General features: G+C 39.2%; 1 protein-coding gene across 1 annotated transcript in view; it reads left to right on the forward strand.

The window, feature by feature from the left end:
* Positions 1-988: 988 nt before the first annotated feature.
* The window catches only part of Arpc5 (Actin-related protein 2/3 complex, subunit 5), a 47,851-nt gene continuing 34,457 nt past the window's right edge, over positions 989-14,382 (forward strand). Inside the window, exon 1 of the mRNA XM_067145381.2 lies at positions 989-1,236. Within this exon, the coding sequence (XP_067001482.1) occupies positions 1,091-1,236 (146 nt within the window). The 5' untranslated portion in view covers positions 989-1,090. The remainder of the gene's footprint in view (positions 1,237-14,382) is intronic.

The raw sequence follows: 14,382 nt of genomic DNA on the forward strand, positions 1-14,382 counted from the left end.
TAGTTGTATGGCGCGGCTTGAGCTAACGTGTCTACATGCACAAATTTCACTGCACGAAGTTAGTTTGCACAAGTAAAATCTTTGGGACTGCTACGATTATGCAGGTTCTTGGCTTGCACGAGCTACCGTCTTCCCCACCATACGTACAAACTTCCCGCTGCAAACCGGTTTGCGCAAGTTAGCGCGAAGTAGATTTTGCTAGGGGCTTTACGTCGCTCCGACACAGATAGGTCTTATGGCGACGATGGGATAGGAAAGGCCTAGGAGTTGGAAGGAAGCGGCCGTGGCCTTAATTAAGGGACAGCCCCAGCATTTGCCTGGTGTGAAAATGGGAAACCACGGAAAACCATTTTCAGGGCTGCCGATAGTGGGATTCGAACCTACTATCTCCCGGATGCAAGCTCACAGCCGCGCGCCTCTACGCGCACGGCCAACTCGCCCGGTGCGCGAAGTAGAGACTGAGCGTGTGGACGGCCCATAATAGCACGCGGCGCTCAAATGATTAGTATCTTCGGTACATTGGACTGATTTATAATCAGTCCACTGCACTGGAGTGGGGCAGTGTTGATTGTTTACATAATTTCTGTGCGTGCTTGTACATCAGAACACCGAGCCGATATGGTGTATAGTACGTAAATGTTCGATTCCCGGTCGGGTCGGGGATTTTAACCTAAATTGGTTAATTCCAATGGCACGGGGGCTGGGTGTATGTGTTGTCTTTATCATCACTTCATCCTCATCACAACGCGCAGGTCGCCTACGGGTGTCAAATAGAAAGATCTGCACCTGGTGAGCCGAACCCGTCCTGGGATATCCCGGCACTAAAAGCCATACGACATTTCATTTTTACCAGGTAAATGGTATTTGTATGGCAAGAATGATAGTACTTTTAATTTGGTAATAATAATAATAACATTATTATTTTCGCGATAATGTTATAGAAAACGTGATCATTTTAAGACTAGGTTTTGGTAATTTTTGTTTGTAGATATTGGCGTTGCTGGTCATAGGTGTGGGCTGTTGGAAACGTAATGTGTTGTTGCGAATAAGTGGTTTCGACGAATTTTTGTAGGAGTAGTGGATCCTTGCAATGGCAAAAAATACGTCAAGTTCTGCGTTTAGGAAAATTGATGTTGATCAGTATAATGAAGATAATTATAGGGAAGAAGAACCTGTTGAATTACAATCGCCACCCATAGGGCCGGATGAAGCAGAAGTAACCGCGCTGATGAATCAGTATCCTTTTTACTGTAAGTCATTGTACATTAGAAACAGTCTGAAGTGATTATAAATATCGGTCGTTTGAAATTCTGTGGATTCTTTCATCAAGTGAAACCGGGGATAAATGGAGTGACAAGGTCCTAACGCTTTTCACTGTTTGCAGTTTTTCCGTAACTGCGTAAACTGTGTTTGTTGTTGACGAACCGTCATTTCGATATTATACGTGATAATAGAGACGTTTCGATAACCGGTTACTCCTAGGATAACCACACGTGAACACTTGCTGAATTGGTGTACGAGTGCACTGATCTTACAGCTTCACCTCCGCACAGTTCTGAATAAAAATTGTAGGTCAAATGAAAAAGGGCGAGGCCGGTGTTTCCTAGACCTGTGGTAGCGGTTATCTGCTTAATTTTTTCCCCTAGTGGTTTAACGTCGCATTAGCACATCGAAGGTTATCGGTGTTGCAGAGATGGCAAAGGGAAGGAAGGCAAGGTAGTGAGTGGCATTTGACTTTAATTAAGATACAGTCCCAGCATTTGAACCCACCATCTCCTGAGTGCAAGCTCAGAGTTATGCGACCCTAACAACACGGCCAACTCGCTTGGTGTTATTATTATTAAGCCTTTTGCAAACAACATAACAGCTTTGGTGAATTCCTTGATTTATGCTGTATTGAAAAATTAATGTTGTCTCACATAGGCTGAGTACTGACGAGTTTTCAATTATTCTATTAAAGCTGTAGAAACTGTTACCTTTAAAGCATGCTATCAGAGAGATCGCATCAACCAAGATAAAAGCCTTCCATTGCTAGGTAATATGTTAGCAAGCACTGATGGCATCACAAGAGTGGTTTGTAGCACACTTTGGGAAGACTACACCCGGTAGGTTTGCTCACCATAACATCTTGAAAGAAAATCTAGGACCTACTCCATATTCAAAGCCGCATGTTTCTGACAACTGTGTAATGAGTGCGTGGCACCTTTTAATTGATGAATCCACGAACCTACTACGCTGTCATACCAGTGGGAGAGGTAATACTCCCACGTGATGCATCCCAGGTAGTGGTTATGGGGGTCCTAACCGGCTTGCCGGCGGACTAGAGCAAAATAAAATAACTTTCGCGGACCAAACACACAACCCCGTGTGGGTGGGGTACGCAGACATAGAATACACCCATGGTATCCCCCACCTGTCGTAAGGGGTGGTTAAAAGGGTTGACCAAGGGATGCTGAATTTTGAACCATGAAATTATCTGTGATTAGTAGCCTACCATCACGCGAGGAACACCATGAGTCAACTTTTCTTGCGATTAGTACTGCTATGTGAGGAATATCTTGGCTCTTTGGGTGAATCACTGTGGGTTTACAGTACCCATGTATATTATTCACCACTGTGACAGAGGCTCTCCTCTGTACAGGTTTGGTTGGAACACCCCAAGTAGATAATAAGAGGCTAACCGCGGTGGGGTGTTTCAGCATGTGGTTGTGGACATAATGGGTCTGTGTTTCGAGGAACACCACGGATCTGGGTGTTGTGTGTGATTAGTACTGCTATAGCCTAATTCACACGGGGATAGTTTACTAGAGTCAAGTACTTGAAGAAAGTCAACTTTCCACATATGATTAAGTCAGGACGGTGAAGTTATAACTTTTCTTGCAAGTAAATTTGAGTTGGCTAAGCTGTCAACTTTTGCGTCCACTTTCCCGTCACATGACTGACTTGACTCCAGTAGTTGCCCCGTCTGAACATCGAATTGTAGGCAAATCAACTTGAAAACAGAGTATGAGCATTTTTCTCGAGATTTTTAATATACAGAGTGAACCGAAATTCGCGCACTCAGGCGTTGCTGCGTGACTCCTCACATGCCAGCAGTAAAAATATGTCTCTCACAAAAGTTCGTCCTGCGAGTATATCCGGCAGAAAAAGGACGTTGAAGAGTGGCAATCTGGCAACACTGTAACCACATGTAGAGTAACTACCTCTGTCAACACATATTAGTCATGCTGTACAGTTGGTGCAGTGGATAGAGTTTTGGGTTAGCATGCAGGAGGTCGAGGGTCGTCCCTGGGTTGAGGCGTATGCTTTCTATTTCTTAAATGTAGTCCAGGTGGTACGGTATCTGGCATCTTAATCGTCAACAGCGATTGCAGTGGGTCCTCTAGAAACCATTTGCACTTACATACTACAATCCTAGAAATGGACGAACAATCGTTTTCATTGGTCACCTTTGAAAGACACCCTTTTCACATCGTGGGCGTGAATTTATTCGCTGTTGACGATTAAGATGCCAGATACCATACCACCTAGACTACATTTACGAAATAAAAAACATACGCCTCAACCCAGAATCGACCCCTCGACCTCCTGCATGCTAATCCAAAACTCTATCCACTGCACCAACTGTACAGCATGACCAGTATGTGCTGACAGATGTAGTTAACTTACATGTGGTTACAGTGTTGCCAGATTGCCACTCTTCAGTGTCCTTTTTCTGCCGGATATACACTCGCAGGATGAACTTTTGTGAGATACGTTTTTTTATTGCTGGCATGTGAGAAGTCGCGCTGCGACGCCCGAGTGCGCAAATTTCAGTTCATCCTGTATTTGTTGATATATGATAATGAATGCTGCTAATAATAAGTGGAATAAAATCAAAACCAAACCCCATGTTGAAACAGCCCCGAATAGCCTTGGCCTACCACGCGACCACTGCTTAGCCCGAATACCTGCAGATTATGAGGTGTCATGTGGTCAGCACGACAAATCCTCACGGCCGTTATTCTTGGCTCTCTAGACCGGGAATAATAAGTGGAATGCAAACCAAATATTGCAGTTTATTGGCATTATTTTATGAACAATACAAAACGTTATGGCTCCTATAAGCTAACAAATCCTCTCCCGCCTGTTCTTTCAACAAGTTGTAAGATGTACCATGCAAAGCTCTTCTCCTAATCCATCCTTTAACCCAAGTTTCCCTATTACCAATCTCGGTAGCTGCAGTCGCTTACGTGCGGCCAGTATCCTGTATTCGGTAGATAGTAGGTTCAAACCCCACTGTCGGCAGCTCTGAAGATGGTTTTCCCATTTTCACACTAGGCAAATGCTGGGGCTACCTTAATTAAGGCCACAGCCGCTTCCTTCTCACTGCTGGCCCTTTCCTAAGCCATCGTTGCCATAAGACCTATCTGTGTCTTTGCAACATAAAACAACTTGTTTAAAAACATTCATGCAATAATAATGCGCCAATTAGCTGTACGCATGCTTGTATTTGTGCACTTGCCATCTCCACTTCAGTAAAATGAATGCAAATTCACAGACAGTTACTAGTGAATTACAATATTAAACCACTGAAGTTTACATGCTCTTCTAAAGACAGTTAGCATGCGTTTTCCCCGTCTGATCAAAAGTATGGGCTTCAAGTTTAGAGGTTTCAAGTACTTGACTCCAATAAATTATCCCCGTGTGAATTAGGCGTATAGAGCGACGCCGTGGGTCTGTGTTACTTGAGATTAGTACCCACTATATGACGAACACCGCGGGATAGTACGGGTCCCTGTGATTAGTACCACTATGTGAGGAACACCATAGGTTTGCGTTGGCTGTGACTGAAGTCATTATGTGAGAAATGCCATAGGGCTGCGTTACCTGTGCATAGTACATTACCTGAGAGTAGTACCATAATGTGAGGAACACCGTGAGTCTACGTTACTTGTGATTAGTACTGCTACATGAGAAATATCATGGTTCTACTTTACTAGTGATAAGTACCATTATGAGGTACTGTTGACCTGGATTTTGGACCCCTTTAGACAACTTTTATTATAATTTGGGTCCACCTTATTCAATACATAAAAAATTGTTGCGTAGATGTAATTACAACATATATTTCTATCAGTACTAGTTTCGACGCCCCACTGCGTCGTCATCAGCTGATAGAAGTTTGTAGAAAAATTGACAATCATATAAGTTGATCAACGTCAAATTGATCACAATTTAAAACCGTATTAACAACATGAAACTTTAAACAACAAGCATCATCATCATCTTTATTAATGAATCAATATTGAAACATACAAAGTCATGTACAGAAACAGAGGCAAAACGATAATAATGAGTAACTAAGCATATTGAGAAGAAAATATGTACATTGGTGGTTCTAGGTATATAATATATTCTGGTAGGCTGAATGTTGATGATGATAAGATCATCATCATAGAATCCCTCCAGCGTGCCAGGTAGGGTGGTGTTGAATGAGCCTTTGCCATCATCTGTCCCACTGACTCCCAGTTCCCTCCTCTTCTCTTCACATCGTCTCTTAGTTGGTGTAGGCATCTCTTCCGAGGTGTTCCCACTGGCCTTCTTCCTTCAACTGTTCTTTCTAGGTTTGCATGTGGTGCTCTTGTGCCTGGCATACTGTTTACATGTCCATACGATGTTAGTCTCGAAGTCCTTAGCTTCTCTTCCAGTTTCATTCTGATGTCATCGTTCCTTACATAATCTTTGCGTGTTATTTGGAGGGTAGTTCATACGAACTTCATTTCACATGCTTGCAATTTACTGACTTCTCTCACTTTCAGTGTACATGTTTGTAGATTGTATATGAGAATAGGCACAAACTTATGACTTATACAGAGTCATCTTGGTTCTCATGGGCACTTTGTTATTCCAAAGTAGATTTCTTATGAGGTTGTAGAAGTTGGAACTGCTAGGCACTCTGTTTACTATTTCTTTATCTGCAGTACCCCTGCTGGAAATCATACTCCCAAGGTATTTGAATACCCGTACACATTGAATGTTTTCATCTTCAAGCTTTATGTGGCAGTCAGTATCTTTCCTACTCATTTTCAGTGCAACAGTTTTTGTTGTGCTAACTTTCATCTGATACTGTTTGAACTTTGCTACCCACTTATCCCGTTTGTACTTCTACCTCTGTCTCTTCCCAGATGGCTACTTCATCAGCAAACACAGATGTGTGTAGTTCTCTATTTCTCTTTTCAGGATTTTTAAGAATGCTGTCCATGACAGTAATGACCAGTAATGGTGAGAGTACACTCCCTTGTTGGACACCCTATGTGGTATTAAAGCATTCAGAATGGCCATCCCCAACATGCACACAGCTGCTACAGTTGTGGTATAGCATCTGGACCTTGCCTATGAGATATTCAGGCACTCCCAATAATCTGAGGCACTTCCATATAACTGGTCTAGACACCCTATCGTATGCCTTTTCTAAGTCTAAAAATACTACAATTAGGTCTTTCCCTCTCTCCCAGTGTGCTGTTCTATTAACATCCTTAGCGTAAAGATCAGGTTCTTCTGCTGGTTCTAAATCCATGCTGTTCTTCTTCCAGGACTGGTTCTGTTGCTGCTTGCAGTCTGGTTTCAATAATCTTTTCCGTTATTTTTATACCGTGGGAGAGAAGTGTGATACCCCTCTAGTTGGCACACTTTCTTCTGCATCCTTTTTTAAATAAAGAGATAATAATACCTTTTGTCCACTCCTCTGGAACCCAATTTTCACACCATATTGCTTATTGTATCAAATGTATAAAGGAAGTAGGTTTTTTTTTTTAACTTGCAGTTTTCCATTAATTCTCATATGGTATGTGTGGAGGCCATAGTACTTTTTTTCTGCTCTCACTTTGTTGTTCAATGGTTGTTTCCTCTTTGTCATATATATTCTAAGCCTCTGTTTCTGTTCTCTTTTCAAATTTTATGTTTTTTTTCAATAACACCCTTTAATTTGTTTCCTTATTTTGGTTTTCTCAGCTTTTCCAATATTTTCAGGAATGAAGTTGTTATTATTCATTGCTTCTGTTTGGTTTTCAGGTCCATGCACCTTAAGTCTGTCTCACCATGTTTGAGATATGAAGTACACAACATTTTCGAGGTTTGGCTTTAGTAACGCACTCCCTATATAAATAAATGTATTAAAATTAACATTGCTGAACTTACATAGTTTAGAAGAAATGTAATAAGTCTAACATATGATGCTCTTGCTTATTATTAGCAATATAATTTCACAAACATGATCCTTGAGCCCAGTGACTGCTGATCCAGAGCACGTGTCCACTTTGCTTGCTTGTTCTAAGTTTATTGTGAATAAAAATAATACACAACGTTTATCAAGTGTACTGTTTAATTAGTTGGAAGTGCAAACGTCCGTCCAGTATATGTGAGTGTGTGCGAGAAAGTGCTGTAATTGTAAACCATGTGTGAACCAGGCCAGTCTATGATTAAACATAAAAAAAGGAAAACCACTAACGAGTGGTGAGAAGACGTGTGTGTTAAATATGTTTTCCAAATTTCATGAAGAAAATCCTGGAAGTACTCTGGATGAAGTAACACGTGCAGTGGCCGATGTAACTGGTATTTCCAAGGCAAGCATTTACCGTGCTAGGAAAGAACTTAAGGTTGATAGGAAACCTGTTACTCCTAAGAAAATCTGTAAAGCGACAAAGCTAAGTAAAAAATACGTTAGTTTTACAAAAGATGCTATCTGCGAAAAAATTCACAACTTCTTTTTAAGAAATGAAATACCAACTCTAAATAAAATATCACCTTCAGTTAATAGTGACGATTTATTACTTAAATTTTCTCATGCAACTCTTCACAGACTTTAAAAAATTATGAACTTCACTTATGTATCGCAAAATCGCCAGTGTGAAAAGGATGAAATAGTGTTGAGGAGACGAAAGTATTTACGTCAAATTAGGAAATTTTGTGAAGAGGGTAGACCTATTTATTTCCTTGATGAAACGTGGGTAAATGCAGGGCACACTACTACGAAAATTTGGAAAGATGAAATTATAAAATCCAGCAAAGATGGATTTCTTAGGGGATTATCGAATGGGTTAAAATCTCCCTCCGGCAAGGGTAAACGGCTAATTGTTCTCCACCTAAGAAATGAAAACTGTTTTGTGGAAGGTGGACTGTTATTGTTTGAATCAAAGTCTACAAAGGATTATCACGAGGAAATGGATGGAAACGTATTTGAGAAATGGTTTGTTGAAATTCTTCCCCCTCTAGAAAGCAACACTGTGATTGTTTTAGACATTGCTCCTTATCACTCTGTTAAAAGTCGAGAGAATTCCGAACAAGTTTTGGAGAAAGATGAACATACAGAACTGGTTAGACACAAAAAGAATTTCCTATGATCCGTAGTGCATTAAAGTTGAACTACTGGCACCAATACCATATTCGTGATGCTTGGAACGAGTACAGAGTTGACAAGGGCGCAGCGGAGTCGGGACGACACGTATTAAGATTACCTCCGTATCATTGCTCCTTAAATCCAATAGAGCTTATATGGAGCCAGGTTAAGGGACATGTAGCTCGAAATAACGTCAATTTCACCATTAAGGAAGTGCGAGAACTATTGATTGAAGGACTTGATACTGTCACTGTTGACCACTGGAAATCCTGTATTCAGCACATTATCGATGAGGAAGAAGCTAATATGTGGAAGCTGGATGACATTGCGGAGGAAGTCCTTGAACGGTTTGTTGTCAACTTGGCTGATGATACAGATACCGATGACAACACCGACATGGAAGGAATTGAACAACTTCAGGATAGAGAGTAAACTGTGAGTCTTATTGCTACCCATTAATGCATGATCAATTTCATTTTTTGGATTGGTTGTATGTAGGCTACTATGTTTCTGTTTAAACAGGCAGCTGTTATTTTAATGAGTTTGTATACCTAATAGTGGTGCATTTTGGCTGGCGTGATATTTATATATGGCTAAATGTTAGATTATCCTTACCTTCAGTCTCCCTACTACAAACCTCACAGCAGAAAATTGAATTATTATAACTCCACTGTGATTTAAAAAAATCTTAATAATGAGTATTGTTGCTCAGGCGAAAGAGTCAAATGAACGAAAGATAATTTTTTTGGAATAGGTAGTATTTCAGAATACACGTGCTTTTGCGGTTGTTTTCTTCGTATCTCAAACATGGTGAGATGGACTGTAGTCTAAATCACCCTCCCTACTTTTGAAACTAGGACTTTCACTAAACACTGGATATTCTTCGTAATCCCAATGTCTGTTAATTAGTTTTCTTTTACTTATTCTTGTTTTCTTTCTTGAATGAATGTCTGATGAAACAACAGATGAACAGCTGTCTTCTACGTCTGGTGAACAGAGAGTCTAGCAGGTCCATTAGCTAAGGTTCAGGGCCGGAATCTGAAGACATTAACACATTCACTGCCAGGCATTCTGAGGTGATTTTATGCAATGTGTATGTGTATGTTTAGTCCTCAGCCCGAAGGCTGGTTGGATCCTCAACAGTTCCGCCATCAGCTGTCATAGATGGCCTAGGCATCACTGAAGAGGCGTGCTAGGGAAATGAGGAGTGAGGTAGTTTCCCGTTGCTTTCCTCACCGAGCCACAAGTTGCTATTACACATCAGTCTGCCAAGCCCACTGAAATGCATGCACCAACTGACCCTATGAGCAATATTTTCACACCATTCATAGCAGGGACTGGCTGCAGAAGGAATGGCATTACTAGCATTACTCATACCTCAGTCACTTTCATTTTGTCAAAGCTAAGGATAAAGCTGAGACAGGTCAATGAAAGTAACAAAATTGCTCTAGCCCATACCAGAAGACATAGTGCACTGTAAACACTAGGTCCTGCCAGCAAAGGCACATTTTATGCAATATCAATGTCGAATCGAATCAAATCGAATCCAAATCAAATCAAATCAAATCAAATCAAATCAAAATCTCTTTATTTGCAAATGAGGTGTCTACCTTGGTGGCAAATGGTACACTAAAATACATTATTGTCAAGCACTAAATATTAAATTAACAAGAGAAGAAAATTTTCCTATAATACAGTATTATACAATTTACGCTAACAATGTTTTCTATTAAACACACAGCTCATCCTTAATAAATTTATATTGTTTACAAAATTCTACTTATAATATCTCCTGTACTACTTACAAATATAGTCAACTGATATACAGTATGTGGAATTACTTCAAATGATACTATACAACTGGTATAAGATTAATATTTACATTGCATTTATTTATTTACTTTTTTTTTTTACTCGTTCTGGATCCTAAGTAGCATAACGACCTGCTGCGTCTTACCCAGAGCCCCTTTTGCCACCACTTTTCAGAGTTCCTGAAGGGCCTTCACAGCTACCGTAGCGGTCCCAGGGCCCTCGAAGTCCCCACTGTACTTCACCCCTACAGGCAGTCCCCTACTTTGGCTGTCCAAACTCCTTAGACCAGGGGATGGAATTAATTTATTCACACACATTTTTTTTATTTACAATAACCTGCACTGGTCGAATGCCCTCTAACACTTCATTTATTTTCTCTGTTGCTGTTTATTCTCTTCTTGAATATCTGTACAGATTTTGGAAAAGGATCAAACACTACCCCTGGTAAACTGTTCCACTCCTTCACACCCTTCCCAATGAATGAAAATTTACCCCAATCGCTTCTGCTAAAATTCCTTCTAATTTTATATTTGTGGTCAGTCCTGCCGATATAATTATTTTCCAACTGAAGCCTCTCACGGATATCTCCCCATGCTTCTTCTCCCGTATAGGCTCTATATAATCATATAAGTCTAGTTTTCTCCTTTCTCTTACTTAAAGTTTCCCACCCAAGTTCCTTTAACATTTCTGATACACTACTCTTTCTCCTGAAATCCCCTGTTACAGATCTTGCTGCTTTCCTCTGCACACTATCTATTTCTTTTATTAGGTATTCTTGGTGAGGATCCCAAACACTGTTTGCATATTCCAATAATGGACGAACCATACTCAAGTAACTTTTTTCTTTTAATTCTTTGTTGCATCCTTTAAGTAGCCTCATTATGACATGTAACGATCTGTATGTTTTCCCAACAATGTCATCAATATGACCCTTCCAGTGCAAATTACTTTCAAATCTCACACCTAAGTATTTGCACTTGCCATCTTTTGGAATAACTACCTCATCCAAAGTATATTCAAATTCAGTTTTAAAGCTCCTGTTTGTAAAAGTTGTAACATTTGATTTGCCTCCATTAACCTTCATATTATTTTCTTCAACCCATTGTTGGATACTTTCAAGGTCCCTTTGTAATTCTGAACAATCCTCAATGTTGTTTATTTCCCTATAAACAATTATGTCATTTGCATACAATCTTATTTTTGATGTTATATTGTTCCCTAAATCATTTGCGTATATTAAGAAAAGTAACGGACCGATTATACTACCCTGTGCAATTCCCTTCCAAACTTTCTCTTCCTGAGATACATTATTTCCTACTTTGACTTTCTGAACCCTTGAATTTAGAAATGTTTTTATCCAACATGTAACCCTTACATCCAATCCTATTCCCTCCAATTTCTTTAATAATATTCCCTGTTCCACTCTATCAAAGGCTTTGGAAAGATCTATGGCTATGCAATCTAACTGACCTCCTGAATCCAACTGATCTGATATGTCCTGCTGAAATCCCACCAGTTGTGCCTCACAAGAAAATTTCTTTCTAAATCCATACTGGCTCCTCATGAACCAATTTTTATCATCACATATCCCTCTGATGTACTTCGATATTAAACTCTCCAGTATTTTACAAACTATACTGGTCAGGCTGATTGGTCTGTAGTTCTCTGGTTTCCTTTTATCACCCTTTCCTTTATAAATTGGTATTATTATAGATTCCTTCCATTCCTTTGGTATTACACTATTATTTATGACATAGTCAAAGAGAAATTTTAAATAAGGCACTATGTACCACCCCATTGTCTTTAATACCTCCCCAGTAATTTGATCACTTCCTGCTGCTTTTCCTTGCTGAAGCAGTTGGATTTCTCTGAAAATATCTTCGTTTGTGAATGAGAAGCTTCTTGTTTCCCTCTGTCTCTCTCCCTCTCTATCTTCTGTTTCGGTTTCCAACTCTTGACAATTATCTACTGAATCTCTAAATTCCCTACTAAATAGGTTTGCTTTCTCAGTATCTGTTAAATAGTGTTCACCCCCTTCTCCCACCATTGTAGGAATTTGGATTCCTTTTCCTTTTTGATTCCTGATATATGAATACAGCTTTTTCCATTTCCCTTTGTGGTCATTACCCTCTTGAAGTATGCCATTCATATAATTCTCTTTTGCTTCCTTTTTCACTCTATTCAGTTCCCTCATTAGCTGTTTTCTAGTTTCTCTACTCTCCCTACCCTCTTTGATTTTCCTGTTTACTATTCTACATTTTCTTTTTAATTTTCTTATTTCCCTTGTATAATAAACAGGGTCTGAGGTCATTTTACCCTTCTTAACAGGTACAAATCTCTTCTCTCCTTCCCAAATGATTCCTTTATATTTAGCCCAAGTGTATCCCCATTACTCCCTTCACTTATCCAACAACTGAATTGTGATTTAAGGTAAGTCCCAAATTCATCAACTTTAGTTTTTCTGTACAATTTCTTGTCTTGTGTAACCCTCTTATTAAGCCTTTTTGGTACGAGTCCTACATCCATTATTACAGCCTTATGGTCTCCTATTCCTTCAATTACCTCAGTTTTATCAACAATTTCCCATGGTTTAACCAAGAATACATCTAGTAAGTTATTGAGACAAGTCTGTTCTTGTACTACTTGTGTAAATCCTCCCTCCCAAATTAACTTATTTGCCAGTTTCTGTTCATGGGCTTCACTAGCAGCTCCATTCCATTCAACTTCAGGCAAATTTGGATCTCCCCCGATTATTACCATATCATTATTATTGTTTTTACGAGTATAATCTATTATTTTCTCAAAGATTTCCATGTCTCTTTCCTCTCTTCCAGGGGCCTGTTCCACAAAGGTATGGTCTTGTACATTACAAGTAAATTCTCTAGTAACTTGTACAAATACCAGAGTTTCTGTTCCACAAAAGAATTTTCTACAGTTGTACTTTACTACTCCATACTTACAAATTACTAGTGAATTTTTATAGGCGTGTTCCACAAAAGTACTAGTACTTGTAACTTACTAGCGAAATGAGAAGAATTCTCTACCAGTGAAAGGACAATAATATATAAATGTACTAGTGCTATTTAAATACGCTTATTTTGGATACATTTTGATAAATATGTGGTCTAGCAGTAGTGATAGTGATGGTGATGAAAATGAAAACTATCGTCTGTACAGGGAAAGAATAAACTTCCAGTTTAACACTGTATTTGAATACAATGAACGTTTTAGGTTAAGCACAATACAAGTGGAAGAACTTTTGATAGATACTGGCCATAGCTTAAAATATCCTACGAACAGAAGTAAATCTCTCTCTGCTAAACAACATTTACTAACAACATTACATTGGCTAGGAAATGGTGGTCAGTACCATGGTACTGCAGATATGCTTGGGATGGCAAAATCTTCGGTCTGTGGTAGCTGCAATAAATGATATAAAATTTCCTCATATTGTTTGTTGGCCTGAAAATACTGAAAAAAACATATTCCAAGAAGGACATTCCTGGAATCATTAATGAGCAGAATATCTCTTACATACGTCCAACTTTTCCCCTCAAAACCTTCATGAGCTTTTCCCAAGTCAAATATTTCCATCCAACCATTTATTTTGTCTTGTTTTTTCAGACTCTCGCTGAATCCACCGAAACGAATATCTTTCCTACCTTCTATTTCCTTCAAAATGAATAACTTTGTTTCTCTTGACATCATTTTAACAATTCATGCAGAGTTTGCAATTTCGTAACAATTAAGTTTGGCGGCCGAATATCGTTATTAGCGGCATCTGATTCCTAATGACAGACCAAGGTAGGTATGTTAGACTCTCGTAGAACATACGCGAGGATCACGGAAGAACAGAATGGGTGATAATAACGGAGTAATTTCGTATCATCGAAGAAATAAACTGAAAAATAACATCGTAGCATTAAAAAATTCACAGGAATATTAGTTCTTTCAATCTTGCTGCATAAGTTACAGTAAAATACGATATTACGATAAATGAGGCAAGCATAACCTAATTCAACGAATGGAATACGAAGATAAACAGCTGATTCATGCTATGACGTAGTATGTTTATTGATATGTCGTCACTTGTAAAACTTGTAACAATTCACTGGTAATATACAAGAGACTATCAATCTTTTGTGGAACAGAAATGTACAACTACATACATTACAAGAACCCACACTAGTAAC

The sequence above is a fragment of the Anabrus simplex genome, chromosome 4 (assembly GCF_040414725.1).
Source record: "Anabrus simplex isolate iqAnaSimp1 chromosome 4, ASM4041472v1, whole genome shotgun sequence".
Classification (NCBI taxonomy): Eukaryota; Metazoa; Arthropoda; class Insecta; order Orthoptera; family Tettigoniidae; genus Anabrus; species Anabrus simplex.